The 26792-nt window shown below is 38.8% G+C and overlaps 2 protein-coding genes across 7 annotated transcripts in view; one reads left to right on the top strand and one right to left on the bottom strand.

The window, feature by feature from the left end:
• Positions 1-262: 262 nt before the first annotated feature.
• DUS4L (dihydrouridine synthase 4 like) lies at positions 263-16839 on the bottom strand. 6 transcript variants are annotated; one of them, XM_010804199.3, is made up of 8 exons: positions 15669-16839; positions 12227-12370; positions 11027-11163; positions 6709-6830; positions 4329-4446; positions 3181-3303; positions 1970-2196; positions 263-1267 (listed from the first exon to the last, which is right to left on the bottom strand). In XM_010804199.3, the coding sequence occupies exons 3-8, from the start codon at positions 11140-11142 to the stop codon at positions 1011-1013; spliced, it is 963 nt and encodes a 320-aa protein (XP_010802501.1). In that variant the 5' UTR covers positions 11143-11163; positions 12227-12370; positions 15669-16839; the 3' UTR covers positions 263-1010.
• Positions 16840-16895: 56 nt separating this feature from the next.
• The window catches only part of COG5 (component of oligomeric golgi complex 5), a 275549-nt gene continuing 265652 nt past the window's right edge, over positions 16896-26792 (top strand). Inside the window, exons 1-2 of the mRNA XM_003585967.6 lie at positions 16896-17013; positions 24583-24722. Coding sequence (XP_003586015.5) covers positions 16920-17013; positions 24583-24722 — 234 coding nt within the window. The 5' untranslated portion in view covers positions 16896-16919. The remainder of the gene's footprint in view (positions 17014-24582; positions 24723-26792) is intronic.

The following is a 26792-nucleotide window of genomic DNA, read 5'->3' as shown; positions in this document are numbered from 1 at the left end:
TGAAGGCGACAGAAGGGGACGGCAGAGGATGAGATGGTTGGATGGCATCACTGACGTGATGGTCATGAGTTTGAGTAGGCTTTGGGAGTTGGTGATAGACAGGGAAGCCTGGCGTGCTGAAGTCCATGGGTAGCAAAGAGTCAAACCCGACTGAGCAACTGAACTGAACTGGTATTTACCAAGCTCTCAATCTTCTAAGAATTTAGAAGCCTTGAGATGTAACAAATATAATGTCATTTAAAGAATTTCACAGAATCTTAGCTTTTTTTAATAAAGGTTTTTTATTTTTGATGTAGATCATTTGGAGTTTTAATGGCTGCGAGGCATTAAAGGTTGAGATCTTGGCTCCCAACCAGGAATTGAACCTGCACCTCCATGCACTGGAAGGAGGTATTAACTACTGGATCAGGGAAGTCTCCCTTAGTTTTAAACTACAGAACACATCACATCTAATTAATTTGTTACATACAATTTAAAACAAATACCTTAAGGTATATAATTCATGAATTAGGAAGTAGCAGTTTAATTTTCCAACCTAAACTTTGAATTTAAGCCCTGAAAGCAATTCTATACAGAATTTTTTTCCTTTTCATTTCATATAGATGTTGGCATTTGCTGTCTTACTTTTCTGCACTGATTTTCATTTAAAACACTTCATGTTAACTAACGGATACCATATGAGCCATATTTTTAGTATTAAAATAAAAGTTTTATTTATTTAAAAATGTTAAAAACGTGATTTCTTTAGGAAAAAAATTCTCACATTTTAATTCATAATAGGATTCAGAGCAAGGTCTGTCAATGTTTGAAACACCTAGGATCTTTTTTAAAATTAAAATTTGGGTCTATCCTAGAGATCTACTGAACCAGAATCTCTGAGGATGTGGTCCAGGAGTGATTTTTAAAAATTCTGTCAGGGCATTGTTTTTACACTAATGTTTTAGAGTCACTGATTCAAAGTAAAAACCAAGATGTGACCTTCCATGGTTTCACTGAAGAAAGAAAATAATTCAAGTCCGGTCAATCCCATAATGGTCTGTAAGATAATCTAAGACTGCTGATGTGCTTGACAAAGCATTAAATATTCTTTTTTCCTGCCTTGAAGTTATCTTTTCCATCATATACATTAAATGTTGATGGAAACACATATAGGGAGTTCCAAGTTCAAGAGCAATGTCAACCCAGTCCCAGATGCATTTCAGTGGGGTTTCCTCATATCCAGCAAACATGGCCGGGTTTGCTAAGAGTCCTCTTGCAACCATCACACCTACAAATTAAAGCATATTTCATTTGTCCACACATTAAGAACTCATGGTTATGGGGTCAAACTCAATGAAACAAACTGAAAATATTAAAAAATAATTTATTACAAGATTTTACAATGCCCTTAGTTTCATTCTTATTAAACAATTCATTTTTATACTTTTTATAAACCAATGAAGTGTAAATGCAACTTTTAAGACTTTCTTTTTTAACGTTTTAAATACTTCAACATTAAAAATTAGTTTGGGGTTTTTTTTTAAGGGTAAACCTGGATTGTTATAAATTGGATTTGCTTGAAGTTAAGTTTATTTGCATTCTCTCATCTAGCAATAGGTATCACAGGGCTTGATATGCCAAAGTTGAGGCGGATAATGAAACTGCATAGCAGTCTGGGGTTTCTTTGGCTCCTATAGCCACTCTTCCATTCACAAATTCTCATTTCTATTCTGTAGGCTCTACTGGTCACTCAGTGGATGAGATGGTGGCAGAGAAGTAACTGAACTAATTCACTCCAATTAAAATAATCTGTTGTTCCTAAGTCAAAGGATTAACATTTTAGTAAACTGCTTAGCTTAAATTGGTACAACAGGAAAATAGGCTCCATTTGAAAGAAAAATAATGAAAACCACATTAACATTACTCTCCCACCCCCATTTAAAAATTTTTCTAATTAAAAAACAAAAAAGTCAAAGGACTTATTTCTTACCATCTGTCCCAGTAGTATGCCACACATTTTCTGCTTCTTTTAAGCTTCTGATGTCTCCGTTAGCAACTATAGGTATAGACATACTTTCCTTAATTATTTTAATGGCCTCATAGTGAACTGGCTGATGTCTTTCCTCAACAGTTCTTCCATGGACTGTAATCCAGGAAACTCCTGTTGCTTCAGCCTTTCGACAGAGATCTACAGTTCTTGTAAGGTCATCATGGATCCTATAATTTCAAAATCATATCTATCTTTTTACAGCACACACATCTTAATGATATCAATAAACAGAACATTATTTCATCTACTACATTATTTAGTTTAGCTATGCTGTTCATATTATCACCACATACCACAATTAAAGTTTTGTTCAGGTATCAGATCCCATTCAAGATCTTGAATTTAGCTATTTCACTATTGGCAATAACAGGATGACAAAGAATTGTTACCTAGTGTGGCTCTTTTTTGGCTTTGATAACTGCAAGATTCATCAGAGTACTATCACAGATGCATTGAAAGTTGCTATTGTAATATTTGCTGTGCATGCTCCAATCCACAAGTGGGAGAATTTATCAAAATATGTTTTTAACCTGTCACCAAAAAACTATTTTTCATTTTTGATGTGAAATTTTAGTGCAAATATTATTCCTATTTTCCACTCTTGGTATCAGAAATGTTTCTTAGCGTTAGTTATTTCAATAGTACGTGGAAAGAGTTGTTTTTTTTTTGGGAGTGAGTTTTTTAATAATAAAGGGACATTTTAATTTTTGTTAAATATGAAGAAATTGTTTTGAATTATAAATAAAAATTATGGTATCTGTTAATTCACTAAGCATCTTTGTTTCAACATTTTCATATTCTAGATGCCTATGTGGGGCTTCCCAGGTGGCTCAATGGCTAAAGAATCCACCTGGCAATGCAGGAGACATAGGAGACAGAGGTTCGATCACTGAGTCGGGAAGATCCCCTGAAGGAGGGCATGGGAACCCACTTCAGTATTCTTGCCTGGAGAATCCCATGGAGGAGGAGACTGGTGGGCTACAGTCCATGAAGTCACAAAGAGTCATACATGACTGAAGCAACTAAGCACGCACACAGATGCCTGCATACGAAAAGGAGACATCTCCACATTTCCAGACAAAAGGAATATTCTTTTATTTCCTGAGTAATGGATGGACTATCGTACCAAGAGATTAAAATATTACCTTTACCTTATTTTAATAGATACTGAAAATCTGGGGTTTTCCACTTGATTTCTTACTTGTTTCACCATGTCTCGAACAAGCTCTGGCTTGTTTATTAAGCAAGCTCCATAACCTTCTGCCAGTGCCCACCTTCATAAAGTAAACATAACAACAAATAAATGGTAAACAACTGGAAGAGAAGATGCAATTCTAAAAGCACAGTAAGTGCATTTATCTATTTCTCTACCTAGCAATCTGGAATGGAACCATAATTTTTAAAATTCATAGATCCAACATTTCTAAGTGTATCAAGATTAGGAAAATATGTTCCCAGATCAAGAAGTATTTAGGGGAAATGGTTTTCACTGGCAAGTGAAAAAATTAAAGTTCATTCAACCAAAACAGATTTAAGTATTTGTAATTAATTGTAATTACTTCAGATTTTTTCAACTCCAAATGTGATGTTTATTATACATAACAAGAAGTTTTATTAATCTTAAGAGTAGATATTTTTGGCTTACAGCATTCCAACACCCACTAAACAGCTTACTGAACTCTACTAATGAGTATACAAACATGTCTAATCTGATTTGGATTATGCTATATGTAAAACCTTGACTTCATTCTTTGAACATATTTTGAATTATTGACAGATAATCTAGTATTGTGCCAAGAGGTAAGGATATTATCATCAAATTAAGCACATTCTATCAACACTCAGTTACTCAGACTCAACCAAGTAACTGTAGTATAAGAAGAAAAGGTAATTTTAAGAAGGTATTCTTATAACTGAATCATAGAATCACGTATCATAGAATCACAATGCTTGGAGCAAGTAGCAGTAAAAATACATTTTAGGGGTTGTTATAAACATCAGAGTCTCACATAACTACTTATGGATGAGGTTCAAGGCAGATCCACACATAAAAAAATTCTAGTGGTGAGGTGAGACAAAAACTTGTCAAGGGTCTATACACTGTTGCAGCTGTCAGAAAATATCTTTGCATGTGTGTTTCTAAATAATATTTCCTTAGTTTTTCTTGCTTCTTAGAGCCCAAGTTCTTTATGTCTATCTTCCTTACTTTTCAGTTTTTGGAATACCAGAATGATAGTTAACCATGTTCACTAGTTTTTCCTAATCTTTTGAAAATTCTTCCAACTTCTTTGAGCTTTACCTCTGAGGGCAACCACAGTTAATGTCTATTCCATTCGCATAAGGACAGACTATACGAGCAGCATCAGATAAAAGTCTTGCATCATTAGCAGCAAACTGAACAATCAATGGGCAATCACCTGATAAAATGAATAGCTCAACATTAAAATTCACAGAAACACACACACACATGAGAAAACAAATTTTAATGTTTGTACAGGATAAAATTCTATTTTTAGACTAAGAAGCATGTGTTCAAACAATATAGCATTAAAATAACTTAAAATATTTTAAATTATTACATGCAATTTAGACTTGGTACAAATTCAAACAGTACAAAATTTGATAAAATAAGAAGTATAACACTTTTGCCAAACAGACTCCTTTCCTAAAGGTGAGATTATACTGCATTCTAAAACATTACGAAGACCTGTAAAATTTAAGCAAATGTGAACATTCTAAATACATTGCTATCCCTATGGTGTTTTCCCCTGATGTACCTGAGATCTATATGCAGACCTGTTTTCCTGTTTTTAGTGCATATTCCACTATGATGGTGAACTACAGACTGTTTTTTATTTGAGACTCTTGCAAACAATGTTGCGATGAAGATACTCTTACATACATATTTTTGTGAGTATATTCATGAAGTAAATTCCTAGGAGTATAACTGCTGGGCAGGTATTAACATTTTGAAAGATACTATAAAATTTTCTTAGAAGAGTTTACCGATACACATATACACCAATATGGATGACAGTTCTGGTTTCCTTACAACTTATCCTACACTGTACATGTAACAACATATTTTTTATTTATAGCCTGTCTCTCCATACTTTTTGCAGAGTTCTCTATGTGCAATTTTTCTTTTGGTTGCTCCCTTTTTATTATTTAAATTTAAAAATAAAACAATTAGCTCTGCTATCTATCATAAACATCAAAATATTCTATTTTCTCCAGTTTTTAGTTTGTCTTTGAGTATTATCTGTGCCCTTTTCTTATATATAACAGTCTACATTTTAATATAGCCAAATGTATCAGAGCTTTCCTAGGTTTTAAAGGACACATTTTCCTCATCTTTGGATGTTACAGATTTTGAATAGATGTATTTTGACGTTTCTAAAGGTTTTTTTTTTTTTTTTTAAGATTACCTGTATGAGATTTACTGGGTATTTACCAAAATGCAGATTTGTTGTTATGGCTCTAGTTCCACTGACTCAGAATTTCTATGAAAATCTACTGATTTACAGGATTATCAGAGGATAGGAGAATAAGCTTTTTCCTGAGGATATAGGTAGGATTCTTTCTGCTTCGTAACGCGAGAGTTATAAAATTTCAATTTAACAATCATTTATTTGTCAAATATATTTTCAGTGCTGGGCTAGAAGCTGAGGATACAAATCCACAAGAAAAAAATTCCAACCTTCAAGAAGCCCATAGTCTAGTGGGAGAGACAGACACGTAAGGAGGAAATCACAGTACAGTATGATTAAGTACAACAAAAAGTCTGTGCTTAGGCAACGGACATGAATGGAGTGTGATTAGGAGAGTTCCTTGGTCACAACTTTAGAGCATTAAGAAGTATGAAGTGTCCTTTCCCAAAGAGACAGGGATAAGGGGACAGGCCTGACTAAGAAGGATACTCTAGGTGGAGCAGTGTGAGAGATTAGGGCATGTGCAGGGACTTAAAATAACTTAGTATTTTGAAGAATAAAGTCGGTGGGCCATGGAGAAAAACTGATGGAAGATAAAGCTGCAGAACATGTGTTCAGTGTTCTAGATCATGAAGAACTTTATATTATCTACACATGCTGGAGTTTTCCTCTTTAGGTCAGTGGCTCTCAATCTTTAGCAAGCTCAGAAGCACCTGAAGAGCTTTTAAAAACACAGATTGCTTGTGACATACCCAGAGATTCTGATTAAGCAGGCTTGGAGTGGACTCTAGAATTTCCATTTCTAATGAGTTTTCAGATAATGCTGATGCTAAGTGGTCTGGGAAATCACTTTGAGAACCACTGCTTTAGGTGATGAGAGGTCTAAGGAAGATTTTGAGTTAGGGAAAAGAAGTGATCAAATTTAAGTTCTAGAGAGCTCACTTGGAGCTGTCTGCAGGACAGTTTGGGATGGGATAAGGCTGGCGGCAGTGAGATAGGAATCTGCCAGGTGAGAGAATGGGGCCCTGAATGGAGGCTGACTTACACTTTGATAAATTATTCATAGTTTACAAGGCACTGAGGAAAAACACATTGTAAAAAACTTATTAAACATTTATAGAAAACCGAAAGATCTTAAAGTAAGCTCTCTGAATTCTGTTGTCTGATTAGACAAGAGTGTTGAGTTTTTTTTGTTGTTGTTTTGTTTTTTAAGTTTTACAAAGACAGCAAACTCTGGCTTTCACGTACCTTGATTTGTGGTAAATTCACTGTCTCTGGCTTTTGCAGATCTGACAAAATCAGCAGCAACTATCATTGGTGTATAGCACAGATCACAATCGTATTTTCTGACTAGTGTTCTGAAAGACAACCTGTGAGCATATAAAACTTTAATTAGGCAATCAGAAAGCATGATAATCCTACATTCTTCAGAGTTTAGTTATTCATTAAATATTTATTAAAGTTCTGCTACAGAAAGATGCAGTAGATGTACTCTTCCTATTCCTCTTGCTTAGTGTAACTAAAAACTCTGGATATTATATACAAAACAAACATAAGCAAACTCTGAAAGGGGGAGAGAAGAGAGCAGACAGGCTAGTGACCTTGAGCAGGACCTAAGGAATGACAATGGTGAGTTATCCGAGTTTTGTTTTTCCCTCAAATATCCTAGGTTTGAAACTGAAGAAGCTGGCAACCTGGAAGCAGCAATGGATGCAGACAAAAACAGCCCCAGCAAAAGCCTGCTAATTTTACCCCAAGGACCAAGAAGGGGGCAGCCTAGCAAGCTTTTAAATAATGATGATTTTACTCTAGCCCAACACCAGAGAAAAATTTGTGGCCTGCACCTCCACAAGCAAAGCTCGAGTGGGGAGCCTCGACTTCTAGCCTTCCAAAGCTGTCACAATGTTCTCTAACACCCCTCCACGGTGGTGTTAGAGAATGCCAGGTAGGAAACTGGGACTTTAATCCTTGCTGGCCAGAAACAAGGAGGCTACCAGTGGAGACCAAGTGGGGAGCCTGGAATTCCACACCAACAGTGCAGCAGCAAGACACCCTTCTCCCTCACCCCAGGAACAGTGTCAGAGAATGCCTAGTGAAGAGCCAGGCCTTTCGTCATTGCTCAGCAGTTACCAGGCCACCCCCTGCATGGGGAGCTGGAACTCTTAGCCCTGCTCAACGGTAATGAGGAGCCTTATGCCCCTGGGGTGTCAAAGGAGACCAAGTGGAAAACCTAGACTTCTATCTCTACCTGAGAGTAATGAGGTGGTGCTTTCCCATCCTTCCCCTGCTGTGGTGGTATCAGAAAAAGCTAGTTAGAGCACAAGTTTCAATATTCAGAATCAAGCACTGTAATCCACCATATTAACAGGCTAGAGAAAAAAAAAATCACATGACTGTATCAACTGATGCAGAAAAAGCACTTGACAAAACAACATTCAGATTAAAAACTAAAACCTCCCAGAAAAACAGGAATAGAGGGAACTTTCTCAACCCTATGAGGAACATCCACAAAAAATTCTATACTTCATATTATACTTAAAGGTGAAAGAATACTTCCCCGCCAGATCAAGAACAAGGGAAAGATGTCTGCTCTCATCATTCTTATTCAGCACAGTGTTGGAACTTTAGGCAGTGCAATGAGGCATGAAAGTGAAATAAAAGGCATCAGATAGAAAGGAAGAAGTAAAACTATCACTATTTGCAAGTGACATAACTGTCTACTTAGATAATCCTAAGGAATTTATATGAGGAACCTCCTAGAAGCAATAAGTAAACACAGCAAATTCACAGAATGTAAGAATAAAACACAAAAAGAAATTTTACTTCTATATACCAGCAATGGACACATGAACACCAAAATTAAAAGTATAATAACTGAATGTAAGCCTTACAAAATATGGACAGAATTTGTATGCTGAAAACTGTATAACACTTAACACTAATGAAGGAAATCAAAGAAGATCTAAATAAATGGAGAGATACTGTGTTCATAAGGAGACTCAACACAAGGAGTTCAATTCTCCCCAAATTGATATGCATATTTAATACAATTCTTATGAAAATTCCACTAAGATTTTTTTTGTAGGTAGAGAAAAGATCATCTTAAAATTCATTTGGAAAGGCACTAAACAGCTAAAACAATTTTGAAAAAGAAAAGTGGGATTTATCAGATTACTTAATTTCAAGATTTATTACAATAAACTGTGGAAAATTCTGAAAGAGATGGGAATATCAGACCACCTGACCTGCCTCTTGAGAAACCTATATGCAGGTCAGGAAGCAACCGTTAGAACTGGACAAGGAACAACAGACTGGTTCCAAATAGGAAAAGGAGTACGTCAAGGCTGTATATTGCTTATTTAACTTCTATGCAGAGTACATCATGAGAAACGCTGGGCTGGAGGAAGCACAAGCTGGAATCAAGATTGCCAGGAGAAATATCAATAACCTCAGATACGCAGATGACACCACCCTTATGGCAGAAAGTGAAGAGGAACTAAAGAGCCTCTTGATGAAAGTGAAAGAAGAGAGTGAAAAAGTTGGCTTAAAGCTCAGCATTCAGAAAACTAAGATCATGGCATCCCGTCCCATCACTTCATGGAAAATAGATGGGGAAACAGTGGCTGACTTTATTTTTCTGGGCTCTAAAATCACTGCAGATGGTGACTGCAGCCATGAAATTAAAAGATGCTTACTCCTTGGAAGGAAAGTTATGATCAACCTACACAGCATATTCAAAAGCAGAGACATTACTTTGCCAACAAAGGTCCATCTAGTCAAGGCTATGGTTTTTCCAGTAGTCATGTATGGATGTAAGAATTGGACTATAAAGAAAGCTGAGCACCAAAGAATTGATGCTTTTGAACTGTGGTGTTGGAGAAGACTCTTGAGAGTCCCTTGGACTGCAAGGAGATCCAATCAGTCCATCCTAAAGGAGATCAGTCCTGGGTATTCACTGGAAGGACTGATGTTGAAGCTGAAATTCCAATACTTTGGCCACCTGATGTGAAGAGCCGACTCATTTGAAAAGACCCTGATGCTGGGAAAGATTGAGGGCAGGAGGAGAAGGGAACCACAGAGGATGAGATGGTTGGATGGCATCACCGACACAACGCACACGGCTTTGGGTGGACTCCAGGAGTTGGTGATGGACAGGGAGGCCTGGCGTGCTGTGGTTCATGGGGTCGCAAAGAGATGGACACGACTGAGCGACTGGACTGAACTGAACTGAACTGACAGTAATCAAGACTGTGTGGTACTGGTAGAGGGACACATAGATCAGCAGACCAGAGACTGCAGAAAAAGAACCATATAAACATGCTCAGCTGAGTTTTGATAAAGATGCAAAAGTAATTCAATAATGGAAAGACAGCCTTTTCAACAAATGCTGCTGGAACAGACAACTGTCAGCAAAAACAATAAACCAACCAAACTGAGCCTATGTCTCACACTTCCATAGAAATGAGGAATTATGAACTTAAATGTAAAACGTAAACTAGAAGACTTTAAGAAAAAAAGTAGGACACAATCTTTAATATCTAGAGCTACATAAAGATTTCTTATACTTGAAAACAAAAGTACAATCTGCAAAAGGAAATATTGATAAGATGGACTTCATCAGTAAGTAAAAACTTTTGCTCTGCAAAAGACATGGTAAGAAAATGAAAAGACAAGCTACATGCCAGGAGAACACATATTTAAGCCACCTGTCGGACAAAAGATCTGTCTATAAAATATAAAGAGCTCTTAAAACTCAAGAGCAATCAAAACTGGGACAACAAAAAACCAAACAATCTTGATTAAAAAATGGGCAAAGGGTTTGAAGAGATTTCTCCCAAGAAGATACCCAAATGGCCAATGAGCACAGGAAAAGATGTTTAACATCACTAGAAAAACACAAATAAAAACCACAACGAGATAATTCACATTCATTAGGATGACTATTAAAACAATAACAACAACCTCCCAAAACAGTAAGTGTTGAGGAGAATGCTGAGAAACTGAAACTCTCGTGCACTGAAACGGTGTAGCTACTATAGTAAACAGCAGGGCAATTCCCCCAAAATTAAAAACAGAATTGCCACATAATCTAGCAATTCCACTTCTGGGCAAATACCCCAAAGAACAAAAAGCAAGGTCTCAAAAAGATATTTATTATTCCCAAGAGTCAAAAGATGGAAGCAACTCAAGCTGGGCTGAATGAATGAATGGATAAATAAAATGTAATATATACACACAATGGAATATTATTCATTCTTAAAAAGGAAGAAACACATGGGTGAACCTTGAGATATTATGCTCAGTGAAATAAGCCAGTCTTAAAAAGACAAATACTGTGACCACTTAGATCATACATATGCCAGGCAGGTAATAGCATCAGGACTCAAGCCTGTATCCTAGTCCCAAAGCTAGGCATTTGAAGATCCATGTGGCGGGGTGGTCTTAATACAATATTGTAAAGTTTAAAAATAAAATAAAATTAAAAAAAAATAAAAAAATAAAATAAAAAGTCAGAGCATAAAAAGGAAATCACACCTAGGCTCATTAACCATTTAACAACACTTACTTTGAATATCGCACCATTGGGGCACAGATTTTTACCAGCTGCCCAGAATGAAACATTTCTATTGGATCTTTTCTTCTTTCTTGACATGTTGTAGTTTGTATGTAGTCACTCTTCATGAATACAGATTTATTTCAAATCTGAAAAAGACAATTAGTTTGCATGGAGGAAGCACTTTCACTTGAATCCCATCATTCTTACAATTTCAATTGCCAGGAACATGAATTTTTCATTAGGTTTTGTAGGCTTAGGAATCTTAGTTTCTTTTCACAGTATTGAATAGGATACTACAGAATTCTGACTTTATTTATACGTCATGGATAGCTTTTAGCACACTGTGAAATTATAACGTTTATATTTTATATAAATTATGCTTGTTCAAGTCAAAAACTAACAGTTTTGAATTTTATACTTAATTGACTATAGTAACAGTTTCTGCTCAAATTAATAAGTGCTCAGGATGTAGAAAACTAAAAGATGTTTTCCTAGAATACATGTTATTATTTTCCATGTTAGTTTTTCCATTTTACTTCGTTTGGCATTGATTTAACCAAGAAATTTGATTGAATTAATTCATATATAGTACTAAGTATGTCTGGCACTTTGAAATACCCTTTTTTATCCAGAAAAGTTAAATGGTAGTAACAGAACAGCTTAAGTACCGAGTATTTTAAAAGACATACTGGTACGTTTAATGTTTATTCTTATTCTCAAATTCCATTCTTTTTATTTGAATCAGAAGGCAAACAAACTTTTAATTATATTTTTAAACATTTAAATGTTTTGTGAACATTGTTTCATGAAAATCTCAGTTGTAATCACATAGCTGCATAGTAAATCACTATTATACCCAGAGGGACAAGTGATTAAATTAGGTAATTTCTAAGTGTTTTACAGTTGCCGTACGGTACTTATCATTTCATAGTGTTGGCTGCTTACTAATTCCAATTTTGGCCTTAGTAATTTAAAAACAAATACTGGCCAACTTTAGAAAAGTCTAATTGCTCACCATGAAATTTTTTGGTTGGCTAAATCTGAAAGTATTGATATAACCTAAACATAAACTAATAATTTAATCTCCTTAGGTAGAATGTACAGGTGGAATAAGATAAACTAGTTTTACTGATCACTGTTTATTAGTTTATCACCATTTATCATCTAAACAATAAACATTTAGAGGTGGGTGTGTCAACTAAGTGGTACCTTTAATTAAACCTTGAGCTCATCTTCATCGGCTCATAGTCCCTGTATTCTTAATTCCCCATCCTGAGGACCCCAACAATCTTCTTGGAATCCCAGTTGATCTTATTTTTTTCCATTCAATAAAGATTAATTTCCTGCTATATGCTGAGAACACAGATGAAAATATTTTTGGTTTCTTTAAAAATGTATTAAACAAACTTATACAATAAGGCTAATACACACACTCAGACACAATTTCAGCGTTGTAGAAATAACTGCCAAGAGGAGTCAGTGAAGTTGGGGAAGTGTCCAGTTACAGAGAACAGTACAAAGAACTCCAGAGCAGCATGAAAATGCTTGATGTTTTCAGTGAACAATGAATAGTTTAGCACTGCTTGAGCTGTAACTAGACAGGATATGAGAGTGCCTACAAGTTAATGGGCTTTATACACCAGGTTAAGACTTTTTAGATTTATACTCTAGGGCCTTGGTTCTCAGACACTTTTCCTGCTCTGTGGGTAATTTTTACATGTGCACTCAACATGTTAACGTGTGCATGTGACATACTTCCATGGGCATGTATTCTTGTGTAAGTTGTTTGTCTCTCCTTGTACACTAGTTATAATTGAAAAGAATTTAGCAGGGAAATGAAGCATGATCAGATTTCTGACTTGGAAAGATTTCACTGGAGGGTTTAGGGGTGTTGATAAAATACTAGTAAGGATGCCACTGTAGTAGACCAAGCCATGTGTAATGAGTATCTGATCTGGGAGTCTAGGAGTGAGGAAAGAGGAAAGAGAATGCATTTAGGAGCTATTTAGAAATAAAAATAAACTAGCAAGACATTTAAGGGTTGGAAATCACCTGATGACAGCACGAGTTATATGTGCAGAGAGAGAATATTAGGATGATGTCAACATTTTTGGATTTAGAGCCTGGTGGATGGCAATTCCAATCAATGAGACAGAGAACCAGAAGGAAGAACGGACAGGCTTTGGCAGGGAAACATGAGTCGATGCTTGGACACATCAAAGAGGTACTTAGCTGATTTCCAGGTGGTGATGCCTCATATGGGGTATATACATATGGTTCTTAAGAAAAAGCTAGAGATACAGATTGAGAGTCTTTAACCTCTAGGTTAAACCAGAGATCAAACTGTCAATATCCATTCGGTCATTGAAAAAGAAAGTTCCAGAAAAACATCTACTTCTGCTTTATTGACTATGCCAAAGCCTTTGACTGTGTGGATCACAATAAACTGTGGAAAATTCTTTAAGAGACGGGAAAACCAGACCACCTTACCTGCCTCCTGAGAATATGTATGCAGGTCAAGTTGGAACTGAACATGGAACAACAGACTGGTTCCAAATTGGGAAAGGAGTCCGTCAAGGCTGTATATTGTCACCCTGCTTATTTAACTTACATGCAGAATACATCATGTGAAATGCTGGGCTGGATGAAGCACAAGCTGGAACCAAGATTGCCAGGAGAAGTATCAATAACCTCGATATGCAGATGACAGCACCCTAATGGCAGAAAGTGAAGAACTAAAAAGCCTCTTGATGAAGGTGAAAGAAGAGAGTGAAAAAGTTGGCTTAAAACTCAACATTCAGAAAACGAAGATCACAGCATCCAGTCCCATCACTTCATGGCAAATTGATGGGGAAATAATGGAAACAGTGAGAGACTTTATTTTCTTGGGCTCCAAAATCACTGCAGGTGGTGACTGCAACCATGCAATTAAAAAGATGCTTGCTCCTTGGAAGAAAAGATATGACCAACTTAGACAGCATATTAAAAAGCAGACATTACTTTGCCAACAAAGCTATGGTTTTTCCAGTAGTCATGTATGGATGTGTGAGTTGGAGTATAAAGAAAGCTGAGTGCCGATGAATGAATGCTTTTGAACTGTGGTGTTGAAGACTCTTGGACTTCAAGGAGATCAAACAAGTCCATGTGAAAGGAAATCAGTCCTGAATATTCATTGGAAGGACTGATGCTGAAGCTGAAACTCCAATACTTTGGCCACCTGATGTGAAGAACTGACTCTGAAAAAGACCCTGATGCTGGGAAAGATTGAAGGCAGGAGAAGGGGACAACAGAGGATGAGATGGCTTGGATGGTATCACCGACTTGATGGATATGAGTTTGAGTTGGTGATGGACAGGGAAGCCTGGAGTGCTGCAGTCCATGGGGCCTTAAAGGGTTGGACTGAGCAACTGAAGTGAACCTCTAGGTAATATGCTGAAACTAGAAACATGGACAAAGTACTTATGGGTACCATATTGTGTAGAAATCATTAAAAGCGCCAACATTTAAGTAAAAGGGAGAAAAAATTTGAATATAAAGGAGACAGCAAGATGAACTTTGGAGCTGGAAGGAATAAACCTGAAACGTGATATTCAGAAGCCAAGAGAGGGCTAAACTTTTACAAAGGAAGGAGGGGATGAGCATCTTAAACATCAGAGAAGAGTGAGAATGAGGTAAAGACTAAAAAGGTAGTCCAATGGCAACTGGGTCACTGTGACGTTAGCAGGAATAATTTCATTCTTATTCACTCTTGTTCCCTTACATGGCACATAGAAGGGTTCCCTTAATGTTTTTGCTGAACGAAGAAATCAGTAGTTCTCAATCTTGGTTGTACATTAGAATGAGGCAGGGAGATTTTAAGCAGGATGCCCAAATCATACCCCAGAGCAATTACATGTGAATATCTGGGCTTAGGATACAGGTATCAGTGGTTGTTAAAGCTTTCCAGGTGATTTTAATGTGCAGTCAAGCTTCGGAATAAATAAATCCACATCCTCCAAAGCAAGTGACACTATAGATGTGTTTAAATGGGTTTATATGTACCTCTTAGCTCCTTTGGGATAAGACAGGAATTGAGTCTAATGTTTTACACTCAAGCTGGTATATACAGGTAGAGATTCAAAATTCTTCATTGAATGAATGTTCTGCAAATTTTTGATGTAACAGCCAGGAAAGGAAAAATGATCCATGATTCAAAGACAATGCTTATTTAAAAATTATTAGTCAAATTTTGTGTATTATTGATAATGAAAACTAATGTGACTCTGGGCACATTGCTCTTGGCAATTTTTGAGACCTCCATTCAGAACAAACAATCCTATTCAACACCAGAATTGATATCAAATATATTAGGGAAGAACCTCTGTGACAAAGTTAAGGCTAAGCACAACGTAGTGAGCTGAGGCTTGTTTGCTTGAGTTCTTATGCGTATCTAATACATTTAGACTTATAAAATACCTCAAACAGCGTTTGGCACAGTAAAGTATTTCACATTCTCAAAAATCTGTTAGCAGAATCAAGAGAACCCGTAGCTCTGGCACTGGGGAAAACTGGTTCCCTGTGTACATACTTAATGTACACAAAAGAAAACATTATTTTTTTACAAAGAAATGCTTAACCTTCTTGCACACGTGTGGCTGACCTGTTAACTTACTATTAATTTATTGAGGGAGAAGTAGAGGTGAACAGTGCCGATGTAATGGGAACTAACTTGATCTTTCAGCTCAAAAAATGGAAAATTCATCAATTTGTAGTAAGGAGAAGTCTGGTGTCGCTCACGACATGTGGCTGAAGCTAAGCAATAGAAAAACCTTAAGGATACTGTCTCATGGGAGAGTAGGTAGAGAATGAGTCCCACATCTTTCTGTTTCAGTTGTCCTGCTACTGCTGCTGCTAAGTCACTTCAGTGGTGTCCGACTCTGTGCGACCCCAGGGACGGCAGCCCACCAGGCTCCCCAGTCCCTGAGATTCTCCAGGCAAGAACACTGGAGTGGGTTGCCATTTCCTTCTCCAATGCATGAAAAGTGAAAGTGAAGTCACTCAGTCGTATCCGACTCTTAGCGACCCCATGGACTGCAGCCTACCAGCCTCCTCCATCAATGGGATTTTCCAGGCAAGAGTACTGGAGGGGGGTGCCATTGCCTTCTCCTCAGTTGTCCTACTTCACCGATTTTCGGCTCTTCCTAATTCTCCCCAGTATTCATTCGTGGCAACTTTCCTCTCCAAGCTTTCTCCACCTGCCTTTACTCCAAGAATGCGAATCAAGGCATGTGGCAGATACACGTGATGTGAAAGTCGCTCAGTCGTGTCCGACTCTTTGCGACACCATCGACTTGTACAGCCCATGGGATTCTCCAGGCCAGAATACTGGAGTGGGTAACCTTTTCCTTCTCCAGGGGATCTTCCGAACCCAGGGATCGAACCCATGTCTCCCTCATTGCAGGAGGATTCTTTACCAGCTGAGCCACAAGGGAAGTAGATACACGTAGGTAGCTATTAACACCCTCCAGCTGTACTTGAGGCGTGCAAACGAAGTTCCCAGAAGCCTCCGCTCTCTTGCCTCCATCAAGAGGCCTCTGTTCTTAGGTTCAGCGGGAAACGACGCGGCCACGTTTTGGCGCTCACCTTCTCCGCCCGGAGAACGCTGCTAGCACCAGGGGTGCGGCAGGACACGGAGGAAAGCGCCGGTCCCGCGACCTCGGCTTCCTCAACGCCCTGGGCCCTCAGTGCCCACCAGATCCGGGCCCCACGCCGCTCAAAGGCAGGTTCGGTCCGGCACAATTAAGCGGAACCTCCTAGTCGGCTCGGAGCCTCGGACTGGGCAGAGCGGGCGGCGCCCAAATTCTGCGTCATCATCTGGGCGGGGCGCGCCGCTGCTGACGGCATCACTCCCGTACCAGCCAACATGGAAGGTGGTGACGGCGGCGTCTCTATGGCTGGCCGTGGGGCTCCGGGTTCCGGAGCTGCTGCAGCCACTGTCCGGGAGCTCCTGCAGGACGGTAAGGGGGGCCGGGCTGTGGTCGGGCCATGGGGTTTGGGAGCTGTCTGCTCCGCACCTGGGCCTGGGTGGTGGATTCAACTCGTCGCTTTGCAGAAAGTTTTCCGTTCTCGACGTGACCACTCCCCTCAGCCCGGCCCACTGGCACCTGGGTGCCGGCCTTGTCAACGTGTTTGCCCAGGGACTTGCTGACCCGTTTCTTTCCGGTTGCCCTGGGGACACCTGGTTTCTGGAGGCTCCTCATTTTCAGCTCTACCCTCCACGCTCCTGGGGCTTCGCTGATGTCCCGAGTTTCCGCACCTGGTGACCTACTGCTGCCGCAGTTCTTGACCAAAGGCTGAAGCGTTTAATGCCCTGAAAAGTGTAAGAACTAGGACACATGACAAGCGCTGAATGAAGGGGGTCTCTTTTTATGTAGATTTGGAAACATCCGCCCCTTTGACAAATTCTTGGACTGCACAGGTGGCCCCCGTTTACAAGCTCGCTTGTTTGTGGTTTATCCACAACCACACATGGGGGAGGGTTCGGAGCATTCATTCAAGCTGGGATTAACCATATGTATTGAATATAGCAGTCAAGTTTATTTATAGTTTTGGACAAATTGCTAGGAATAAGAAAAGTTAGACATACTACATTTGAGAAGCGCACACAACTGTATTAGTGACGTTCAGTTCAGTTCAGTCGCTCAGTCGTGTCCGACTCTTTGCAACCCCGTGAATCGCAGCACGCCAGGCCTCAGTGTCCATCACCATATCCCGGAGTTAACTCAGACTCACGTCCATCGAGTCAGTGATGCCATCCAGCCATCTCATCCTCTGTCGTCCCCTTCTCCTCCTGCCCCCAATCCCTCCCAGCATCAGAGTCTTTTCCAATGAGTCAACTCTTCGCATGAGGTGGCCAAAGTACTGGAGTTTCAGCTTCAGCATCATTCCTTCCAAAGAAATCCCAGGGCTGATCTCCTTCAGAATGGACTGGTTGGATCTCCTTGCAGTCCAAGGGACTCTCCAGAGTCTGCTGCAACACCATAGTTCAAAAGCATCAATTCTTTGGCGCTCAGCTTTCTTCACAGTCCAACTCTCACATCCATACATGACCCCTGGAAAATCCATAGCCTTGACTAGACGGACCTTTGTTGGCAAAGTAATGTCTCTGCTTTTGAATATGCTGTCTAGGTTGGTCCTAACTTTCCTTCCAAGGAGTAAGCGTCTTTTAATTTCATGGCTGCAGTCACCATCTGCAGTGATTTTGGAGCCCCCCAAATAAAGTCTGACACTGTTTCCACCGTTTCCCCGTCTATTTCCCATGAAGTGATGGGACCAGAAGCCATAATCTTCGTTTTCTGAATGTTGAGCTTTAAGCCAACTTTTTCACTCTCCTCTTTCACTTTCATCAAGAGGCTTTTTGAGTTCCTCTTCACTTTCTGCCATAAGGGTGATGTCATCTGCATATCTGAGATTATTGATATTTCTCCCTGCAATCTTGATTCCAGCTTGTTCTTCCAGCCCAGCGTTTCTCATGATGTACTCTGCATATAAGTTAAATAAGCAGGGTGATAGTACACAGCCTTAACGTACTTCTTTTCGTGACGTTAACGTACTCCAAATCTATTTTCTTTCAGAATAAAGTTCAAATTTCTAAAGACCCTTCTCATCTGTTCTTAATTTCCTTCCCAAATCAACATCATGTTCAACCTTGTATAAAAATAATTTGTGTGCTTAGCCTTTACTGCATTGTAAAATTCCTTTTTATATTCTGCAGAGTTACCTATGGTAGGTGCAGAGTGTTTTTAAAAACTGAACATCACACTGAGAAGCATATGTACACATTTGTAGAACAAAATAAGTTATAAATGAATGAAATAAAGTTCTAAATTGCTGTTTGTTTTCTGTGTTGTATGCTTTATTATTGCTCTTAGTTTCTTGCCTTCTGATTATAATTTACATACTTTTGCCAAGATTTACTAATGATGTCCTTTTCTGAACTAGATCCTGTTCTGTAGGATCTCTGGCTAATGCATCTTTATATCTTAATTTAAATTCAGTTTTACAAAGTCTTGACTCCTGTTACACATACAATTTCCACTCTTAAGTGGCTTACGATTTTGGTAGGGGAAATAGTCCTGTAAAATTATAAAGTTAGACACTGTAATATAGCATTATAATGGTAGCAGTAGAATTATATATGAAGTAAAACATGAATAGAAAAGTGGATGATAACTGTTGGTGGCTAGGAAATGTCAAAAAAGACTAGTTGGAGTTGGTTTTGAAGTATAAATAGAACTTCTCCAGGTGAACTGCACGAAGGTAGTACATGCCACACATGGGTATTGATTTCAGTAGGTTTCACTCCAGGAACTGTAGTCAGTTTTTGGAGGGTACATAAGCCTCAGTGCTGCTTTCTGTATTTTCCTATTTGGTTCTCTTTCTCATCTTCAACAGTAATTACTTAAATCTTTTTTACTTTTTTCAAGCCACTCCCTTTGAGCTCAACAAATGGTTTTCAGGTTCCTTGGAAGAATCTGATATGAACTTCCTCGATTTCTTGCCATTAAATCTGTGAACTAGCCTCAACCTGTTGCCATCCTTTCTTCTTTTACATGATATTTTTAATTACAAAAGAAGTGTACTGCTTCCTAAAGACAGTCGCTCCTCTTGGTGTTCTGGATATTCTTCCTGCCTCCTCCAGGACCAGTTACTCTCATTCTGTGCCATTGAGATCGCTTTGCTTTGGGGATAAATCAAATGGACACTGTTTTGGTCCTTATCTTACTTGATCTTGTGAAAGGTTTTGACTTTTGAAGTACTTTTCCTCATGTGGCTTGGGAGTTGCATGGTTTTAGTTTGTTTTGTTTTTAAATTTCCTTATTCTTTAAGTGCTCTTTTTCAGCTTTCTTTAGATATTGTTGTCTTCATTGTGTGCCAGTTCAGTGATTCACTCCACTCTTGCCCCCACAACATTCCTAAGGAAGTAAATATTCCCATCAATAACAGTGATTCACTGTGTCAGGGATCTGCCAGTGATGGAGATTAGGATTGATAGGGTTGGTGAGAAGATGCATAGTTTGAAATTTTGTGAGAGTTTCTGATGTGATGGCTGTAAGAATGAGAAAACTATAAAAGAGAAGCATTAGGGATATTCTCTCCTCTGATTTAAAAACCAGTGATTAGTATCCAGCCTTCACTATGTTTGATCTTTGTAACATATTTGACACTGCTACTGTTAAATCACTTAAGTCGTGTCCGACTCTGTGCGACCCCATAGATGGCAGCCCACCAGGCTCTCCCATCCCTGGGATTCTCCAGGCAAGAACACTGGAGTGGGTTGCCATTTCCTTCTCCAATGCATGAAAGTGAAAAGTGAAAAGTGAAAGTGAAGTCGCTCAGTCGTGTCCAACCCTCAGCGACCTCATGGACTGCAGCCTACCAGGCTCCTCCGTCCATGGGATTTTCCAGGCAAGAGTCCTGGAGTGGGGTGCCATTGCCTTCTCCGATATTTGACACCACTGGCCATTTACTTTCTTTAAACTGTCCGTTTTGGTTTTTGCCATTCTGTCCTGTTTTTCTTTCTCTCTGAACATTTAATTTCTTTGCTTTCATTTTTTATCTTTACCCCCAAACTTTGGTGTTTCCCTGCTTCTGAATTGTTGTCCCCATTTTTTTGTGCATTCTAAAGTGGCTTCCTAAATCATCTGGTCTTTTTTTCATTGTTTGACTATTAATATCTTTGTACACAAATATACACATACATGGTCCTTACCTCTCTTCTGAGCTATAGAACCACTGTCTATTGGACGTTTCTATCTTGATAGTGAACAAGCACTACTAATTCTACATATAAAAAATCTGCACGTGGTACACACTGCTATATTTAAAATGGGTAACCAACAAGGACTTATTGTATAGCATATGGAACTCTACTCAATGTTATGTGGTAGCCTGGATGGCAAGGGGGTTTGGGGGAGACTGGATGCATATATATGTGTGGCTGAGTCCCTTTGCTATTCACCTGAAACTCACAACATTGTTAATTGGCTGTACCACAATACAAAATAAGTTATTAGAAAGGCCCGTGTATGAACAGATAGTATAGATTCTGCACATGAAAAAGTGAAATCAATTTTTTTCACCCTTCTCCTCTAACCCTTTGCTCTAGTCGTCTCTGTTATCCTTACTTGTATGTGGTAAGTTAGGCGTGTGTTTGTTCTCCTATAGGTTATGAGTTCTGTGGAGGCAGGGGTACATTCATGTTCATGTTTATACAAAGATTACATGTCTGTTAGTCAAGAAACTTGGAAATCATCTTTTAATTCTTGGTCTACCCAATCACCCATTTCCAGCCTGTGTCTTAAGTCCTGTACATTGTAGTGTCTGAATATTTGTCACTTCCTTGACATTCTTACTGCCACTATGTTTGGTCTCCATCCTGTCACTTGGGCTGTTAACATAGCACCGTACTCACTCCTGTGGCTCTATTCAGTGAGTATGCTGGTAAAGCAGCTTTCTGGGAAAAGAGCAAAATCCCCGCTTTTGTATTACATGTGAATTTTCATGGTATAAATACCCTTAGCATGGTCAGTTTGAAGATAGCTACATGAGATGTCAGCTGGCTCACACAATTCCTGAAAGTTTAACAGTTGGCTCTGAGGAGTCAGTCTGAGCCAGCCCCAGTACACCACTGCGTGGCTAATCCCTTTTCAGTCATCCTCCATCCTGCTGCCAGAAACTGTTCTACAACACAAGGCTCACAGCACTCTTTCTTGGCTGTAAAACCTTAAATGGGGTATAGTCTGAACATTTTGCTTGTTTTACCAGCCTCTTTAAAAACTGCACCCCAGCCTTCCTTTGGAACCTCAAATCCTGCCATCCTTTACCCTTTCTGTCAATATCCATTGTGATCTAGACATACTGAAGTCAGTATTATCCTTATTCCTCAGAATATACCTTTGTATTTGCTGCCTCTAAACCTTCGCTTTTGGAATAACCTCGACTTGTCTGCCTGGCGGGATCCTTGATTCTGAGAATTGCTTGGCAGACTGTAAGGAAATGGGGTTCTCAGGATTAAGGCCAAAGTAGCAGTTTCCTTCTTTCACTTCACTTCGAGAGTAGTCAAGAATGAATCTCTGCTTTTAGCAGAATGATACTTGTAGCTGATGTATAGATTAATTCATTCAGCCAGTATTGAACACCTGCTGTGTGTCAGGCATTGTTCATGCTCTGTGGGTGTGGTAGTACAGAAAGCAAAGACTTTGCCCTTGAGCATATATTATAGTGAATGTAGACAATTGAAGTTTTTGGAAAAGTACATTATAGCTTGTTTTATAATCTCTTGTCAAGGCAGTCTTACCTCTATCTACCATATGGCTAGGAGATAATCCTTTTTACCTACATTGACTTCACTTCTGTATATCTATTTTTAATTCATAATTCCATTTTCCTTTCACATATTTGTGGGTTTCTGTACAGAAAGTTATCTTAACAGCTATATTTACTCCTGTTTTCTTTCTCGTAAGGGCCTACATTCAACATGGTTTCTGCTTCCTTTTACTCATTTCACTCATAAATCCAAAATTTCAATAATACCTTTAAGTTTGTATGTGCCTAGTTCTTTTAAAATTTCAGATTCACTTTATTGTAACAGTATTTGTGCATTGATCTGGAGATACTGGAGACCATAATTTTCAGATCCAGTCAATTTTCTAATTGTTGTTGACCTTGTTTTCTTGTGTTGAAAACTGTTGCTAGTATTTTTTTTTCAATCTTTTCTCAGTATTTTCTTTTAACTTACTGATAAAACTAGCTTTTTTGTTGTTTGCTAATCGTGTCCAACTCTCTGTGACCCCATGGGCTGCAGTATGCCAGGCTTCCCTGTCTTTCACTGTTTTCACAGTTTGCTCAAACTCATGTCCTTTGAGTCAGTGGTACTCTCCAATTATATCCTCTGCTGCCCTCTTCTCCTCCTGCCCTGAATCTTTCCTAGTATCAGGGTCTTTTCCAATGAATTGGCTCTTTCCATCAGGTGGTCAAAGTATTGGAGCTTCAGCATCAAGCCTTCCAATGAATAGTCAGGGTTGATTTCCTTTAGGATTGACTGATTTGATCTCCTTGCTGTCCAAGGGATTCTCAAGAGTCTTTTCCAGCATCACAGTTTGAAGGCATCGATTCTTTGGTGCTCCTAAAAACTAGCTTTTAGGAGTATGCATAGTGGTCCAGAGGTGGGCTCTGGAGCTAGACTGCCTTGGGTTCAAACAATGAGATGGTCAAAGTTTCATGCCTTGTCTCTGCCCGTCTCTTCACCCGTAAAATGGGGAGAATGATATTTCCAACAGGGTTGTGTGCATATAGAATAAATTAGTATGAGTTCCAACAGGTCTGTGTGCATATTGAATGAGTTAGTATGTATAAAGTGCTTAGGTCAGTACGTGATGTGTAGGAATATTCTTAGTAAATATTGCCACTCTTCTGCTGTTGCCACCACGTATTCCTTCTTCTTCACAACAGAAAGCCTTTTCATTAGTTTTTGGTGTACAGAAAAATCTCAAAATATGTTAACTGTGGTTATAATTGTTCTGTCGTTTAATTTCTGTGGTTTTGTTGTTTTTCAGTTGCTAAGTCGTGTCTCACTCTTTGTGACCTCGTGAACTGCAGCACACCAAATTTCCTGGTCCTTAACTGTCTCCCAGAGTTTGCTCAAACTCATGTTCATTGAGTCGGTGATGCCATCCAACATCTCATCCTCTGTCATCCTCTTCTCCTCCTGTCCTCAGTCTTTCCTAGTATCAGGGTCTTTTCCAATGAATGGACTCTTCCCATCAGGTGGCCAAAGTATTGGAGCTTCAGCATCAGTCCTTCCAATGAATATTCAGGGTTGATTTCCTTTAGGATTGACTGGTTTGATCTCTTTGCTGTCCAAGGGACTCTCAAGAGTTTTCTCCAGCATCACAGATTGCAAGTATCAATTCTTTGGCACACAGCCTTCTTTATGGTCTAACTCTTATTTTTGTACATGACTACAGGAAAAACCATAGCTTTGGCTGTGTGGACCTTTGTCAGCAAAGTTATGTCTTTGCTTTTTAATACACTGTATAGGTTTGTCATAGCTTTTCTTCCAAGGAGCAAGCATCTTTTAATTTCATGGCTGCAGTCACCATCTGCAGTGATTTTGGAGCCCAAGAAAATAAAATCTGCCACTGTTTCCATTTTTTCCCCATCCATTTGCCATGAAGTGATGGGACCAGATGCAATGATCTTCGGTTGAATGTTGGGTTTTTAAGCCAACTTTTTCACTCTCTTCTTTCATTCTTATCCAGAAGCTCTTTAGTTCCTCTTCGCTTTCTACCATTAGAGTGGTATCATCTGTATATCAGAGGTTGTTGATATTTCTCCCAGTAGTCTTGATTCCAACTTGTGATTCATCCAGCCCTGCATTTTCCATGGTGCACTCTGCATATGTTAAGCAAGCAGGGTGACAGTATACAACCTTGATGAATTCCTTTCCCAATTTTAGACTAGTCTGTTGTTCCATCTGTGGTTTGGTGCAATGTGATTAATAATTTTTCTTATATTTTCCCCAGAGTGTTATAGTGATTTTTTAAATGAAGACTTCGATGTAAAGACTTATACTTCTCAATCTATTCATCAAGCTGTAATTGCTGAACAACTAGCAAAACTTGCCCAAGGAATCAGTCAGTTGGATAAAGAACTACACTTACAGGTAATTCCAATCTTCTGGAGCATATAATTTATCCCAGAGTAATTATATATCATTTTATAATCCTTTTATTATTTAATCTAAATGCATATTTATATGAACAAATGTATATTTTCCCAAGTATATATATATTTTTACATTTTTGGCTGCACCACACAGCATGTGGGATCTTAGTTCCCCAACCATGGATTGAACTCACGTGCCCCACCTGGGAAACATGGAGTCTTAACCCCTGGACCACCAGGAAAGTCCCTCCAAATGCATTTTTTAAAAGTTTACTGGAAGCTACTTTTTGTCAGTTGAAAAATGGATATCCCATCTCTCGAAAACCTTTTATTCGTAGTTTGTTTTCATCATCTCATCTGATATGGAGGGAATATAGGTTGGCAAAAAATAGGATGTCTTAAGTCTTTCCTGGTGGCTCAGACGGTAAAGAATCCACCTGCAATGCAGGAGACTCAGGTTCGATCCCTGGGTCAGGAAGATCCCCTGGAGAAGGAAATGCAGCCCATTCCAGTGTTTTTGCCTGGAGAATTCAATGGATAGAGGAGCCTGACTCTCAGTTCTTGGGGTTGCAAAGAGTCAGACACAGCTGAGTGACTAACATTTGATAAAGATAATAGAAAATGGAATTTTGGAAGCAGAATAGTGTGAATAAGGAAAACTGTTCCCATCAGGAGTTCATACTTCATGAACACAAAATGTAACATTTGATGAAATTGCAGATAGTTGATAAATTTGTGGTGGATAGGACACAAAAGGGGAATTATGAGATAGGTCCAAGTCTCAGTTGTGCTGTTACCTATATACCTTTGAGTCTTGCCTTTTTTTTCTGAGTAGGCACTTAAACATTTAAATTAATGAACAGTTGCATGAATAAATGAACATTTACCAGGAAACCTAGATCTGGTATAAAATGAGACATGTTCCCTTAAACTTTTTTGTGTCTTGCTTTATCAATTAAAACAGCTACTTGTTTAGGACTGGGATGACATCTAAGGTTGATTTAACTGTAAAATTCAGATTATATAGTTAGAGATCAGTTATTTATTGGGAAACATTTATAGTCAGTTTTAATAGTCTGGTTTGCTGTAGTCTGTGGGAATAGAAAAATGAACATATTCCCTGGCTCTCTAAGCATTCACAGACCAGTGGCAGACACAGACAGAAATAATGACAGGCAAGTGATGCCTGTTATAAACAGAGTAGTACACATTGTTTATGGGGGCAGGGGAAAACGCTTTTAATTCTGCCTGTGTTTCTTGGGGTAGCTTTTTGCAGAAGCCACCTGAAATTCTTTCTGCCTTTTTGTGGTTGGCATTTTCCTTATCCTTTGCATGTAGTAACTTCTCTGAAGGAATCAGTAAAAACTATTTAACATCTCCCAGAGAGGGCAAGTTATACTTAACAGTAGTTTTGGATGTGGGATTGAGAAAAGTCTCAGTCCTGGTATGAGATCTGAACCTGCTATAATTATTTTTCTGCAGAAGCAAAATTGGGATAATGCTGACTGAACTCATAAAATATAATCAAAATAATTTAAAATATCAGTGAGATGATTTAAATTACAAAAGACGTACAGAGATATGTATCAGTCAGGACTTTAGTACAGGAAACAGAAACCACTCTAGGTATTTAAAGCAGGAAAATACTTAATACAGAGGATTGGATGGACAGCTAATAGGGTGGAAGGATCTACCGTGGATGCAGCCCAGAGGCCTGCAAGCACCTGCTGTTAACTCCCATGTCCCTGCTGAAGTTCAGCTTCTGGGTGCTTGAACTCTGGTAACTGAACTCTGGAATGATGAATAGGGCTATCTTGGCTAGCTGTCTCTAAAGCCTCAGGTCTCAGGATCTGGCTTACTAGCTGAAACACTAATGGGAAAACAGCTTTCCTCTTCTGTCTTCTAAATCTCTTGGAAATCCATCCAGTTGATTGCAGGGGAGACTATAACAGTGTAGTTTTAGGTTTTTCAAACTTTCCGCAGCATCACAAGGGACAAAGAAAGAGGATTAGGAGAAAATCATTGTGTTAGGATGGATGCATTAATCACCATGTCAGTGGACTGGGGA

This window comes from Bos taurus, chromosome 4, assembly GCF_002263795.3.
Source record: "Bos taurus isolate L1 Dominette 01449 registration number 42190680 breed Hereford chromosome 4, ARS-UCD2.0, whole genome shotgun sequence".
NCBI classification, from domain to species: Eukaryota; Metazoa; Chordata; class Mammalia; order Artiodactyla; family Bovidae; genus Bos; species Bos taurus.
This window is presented reverse-complemented; position numbering and strand designations above follow the sequence as displayed.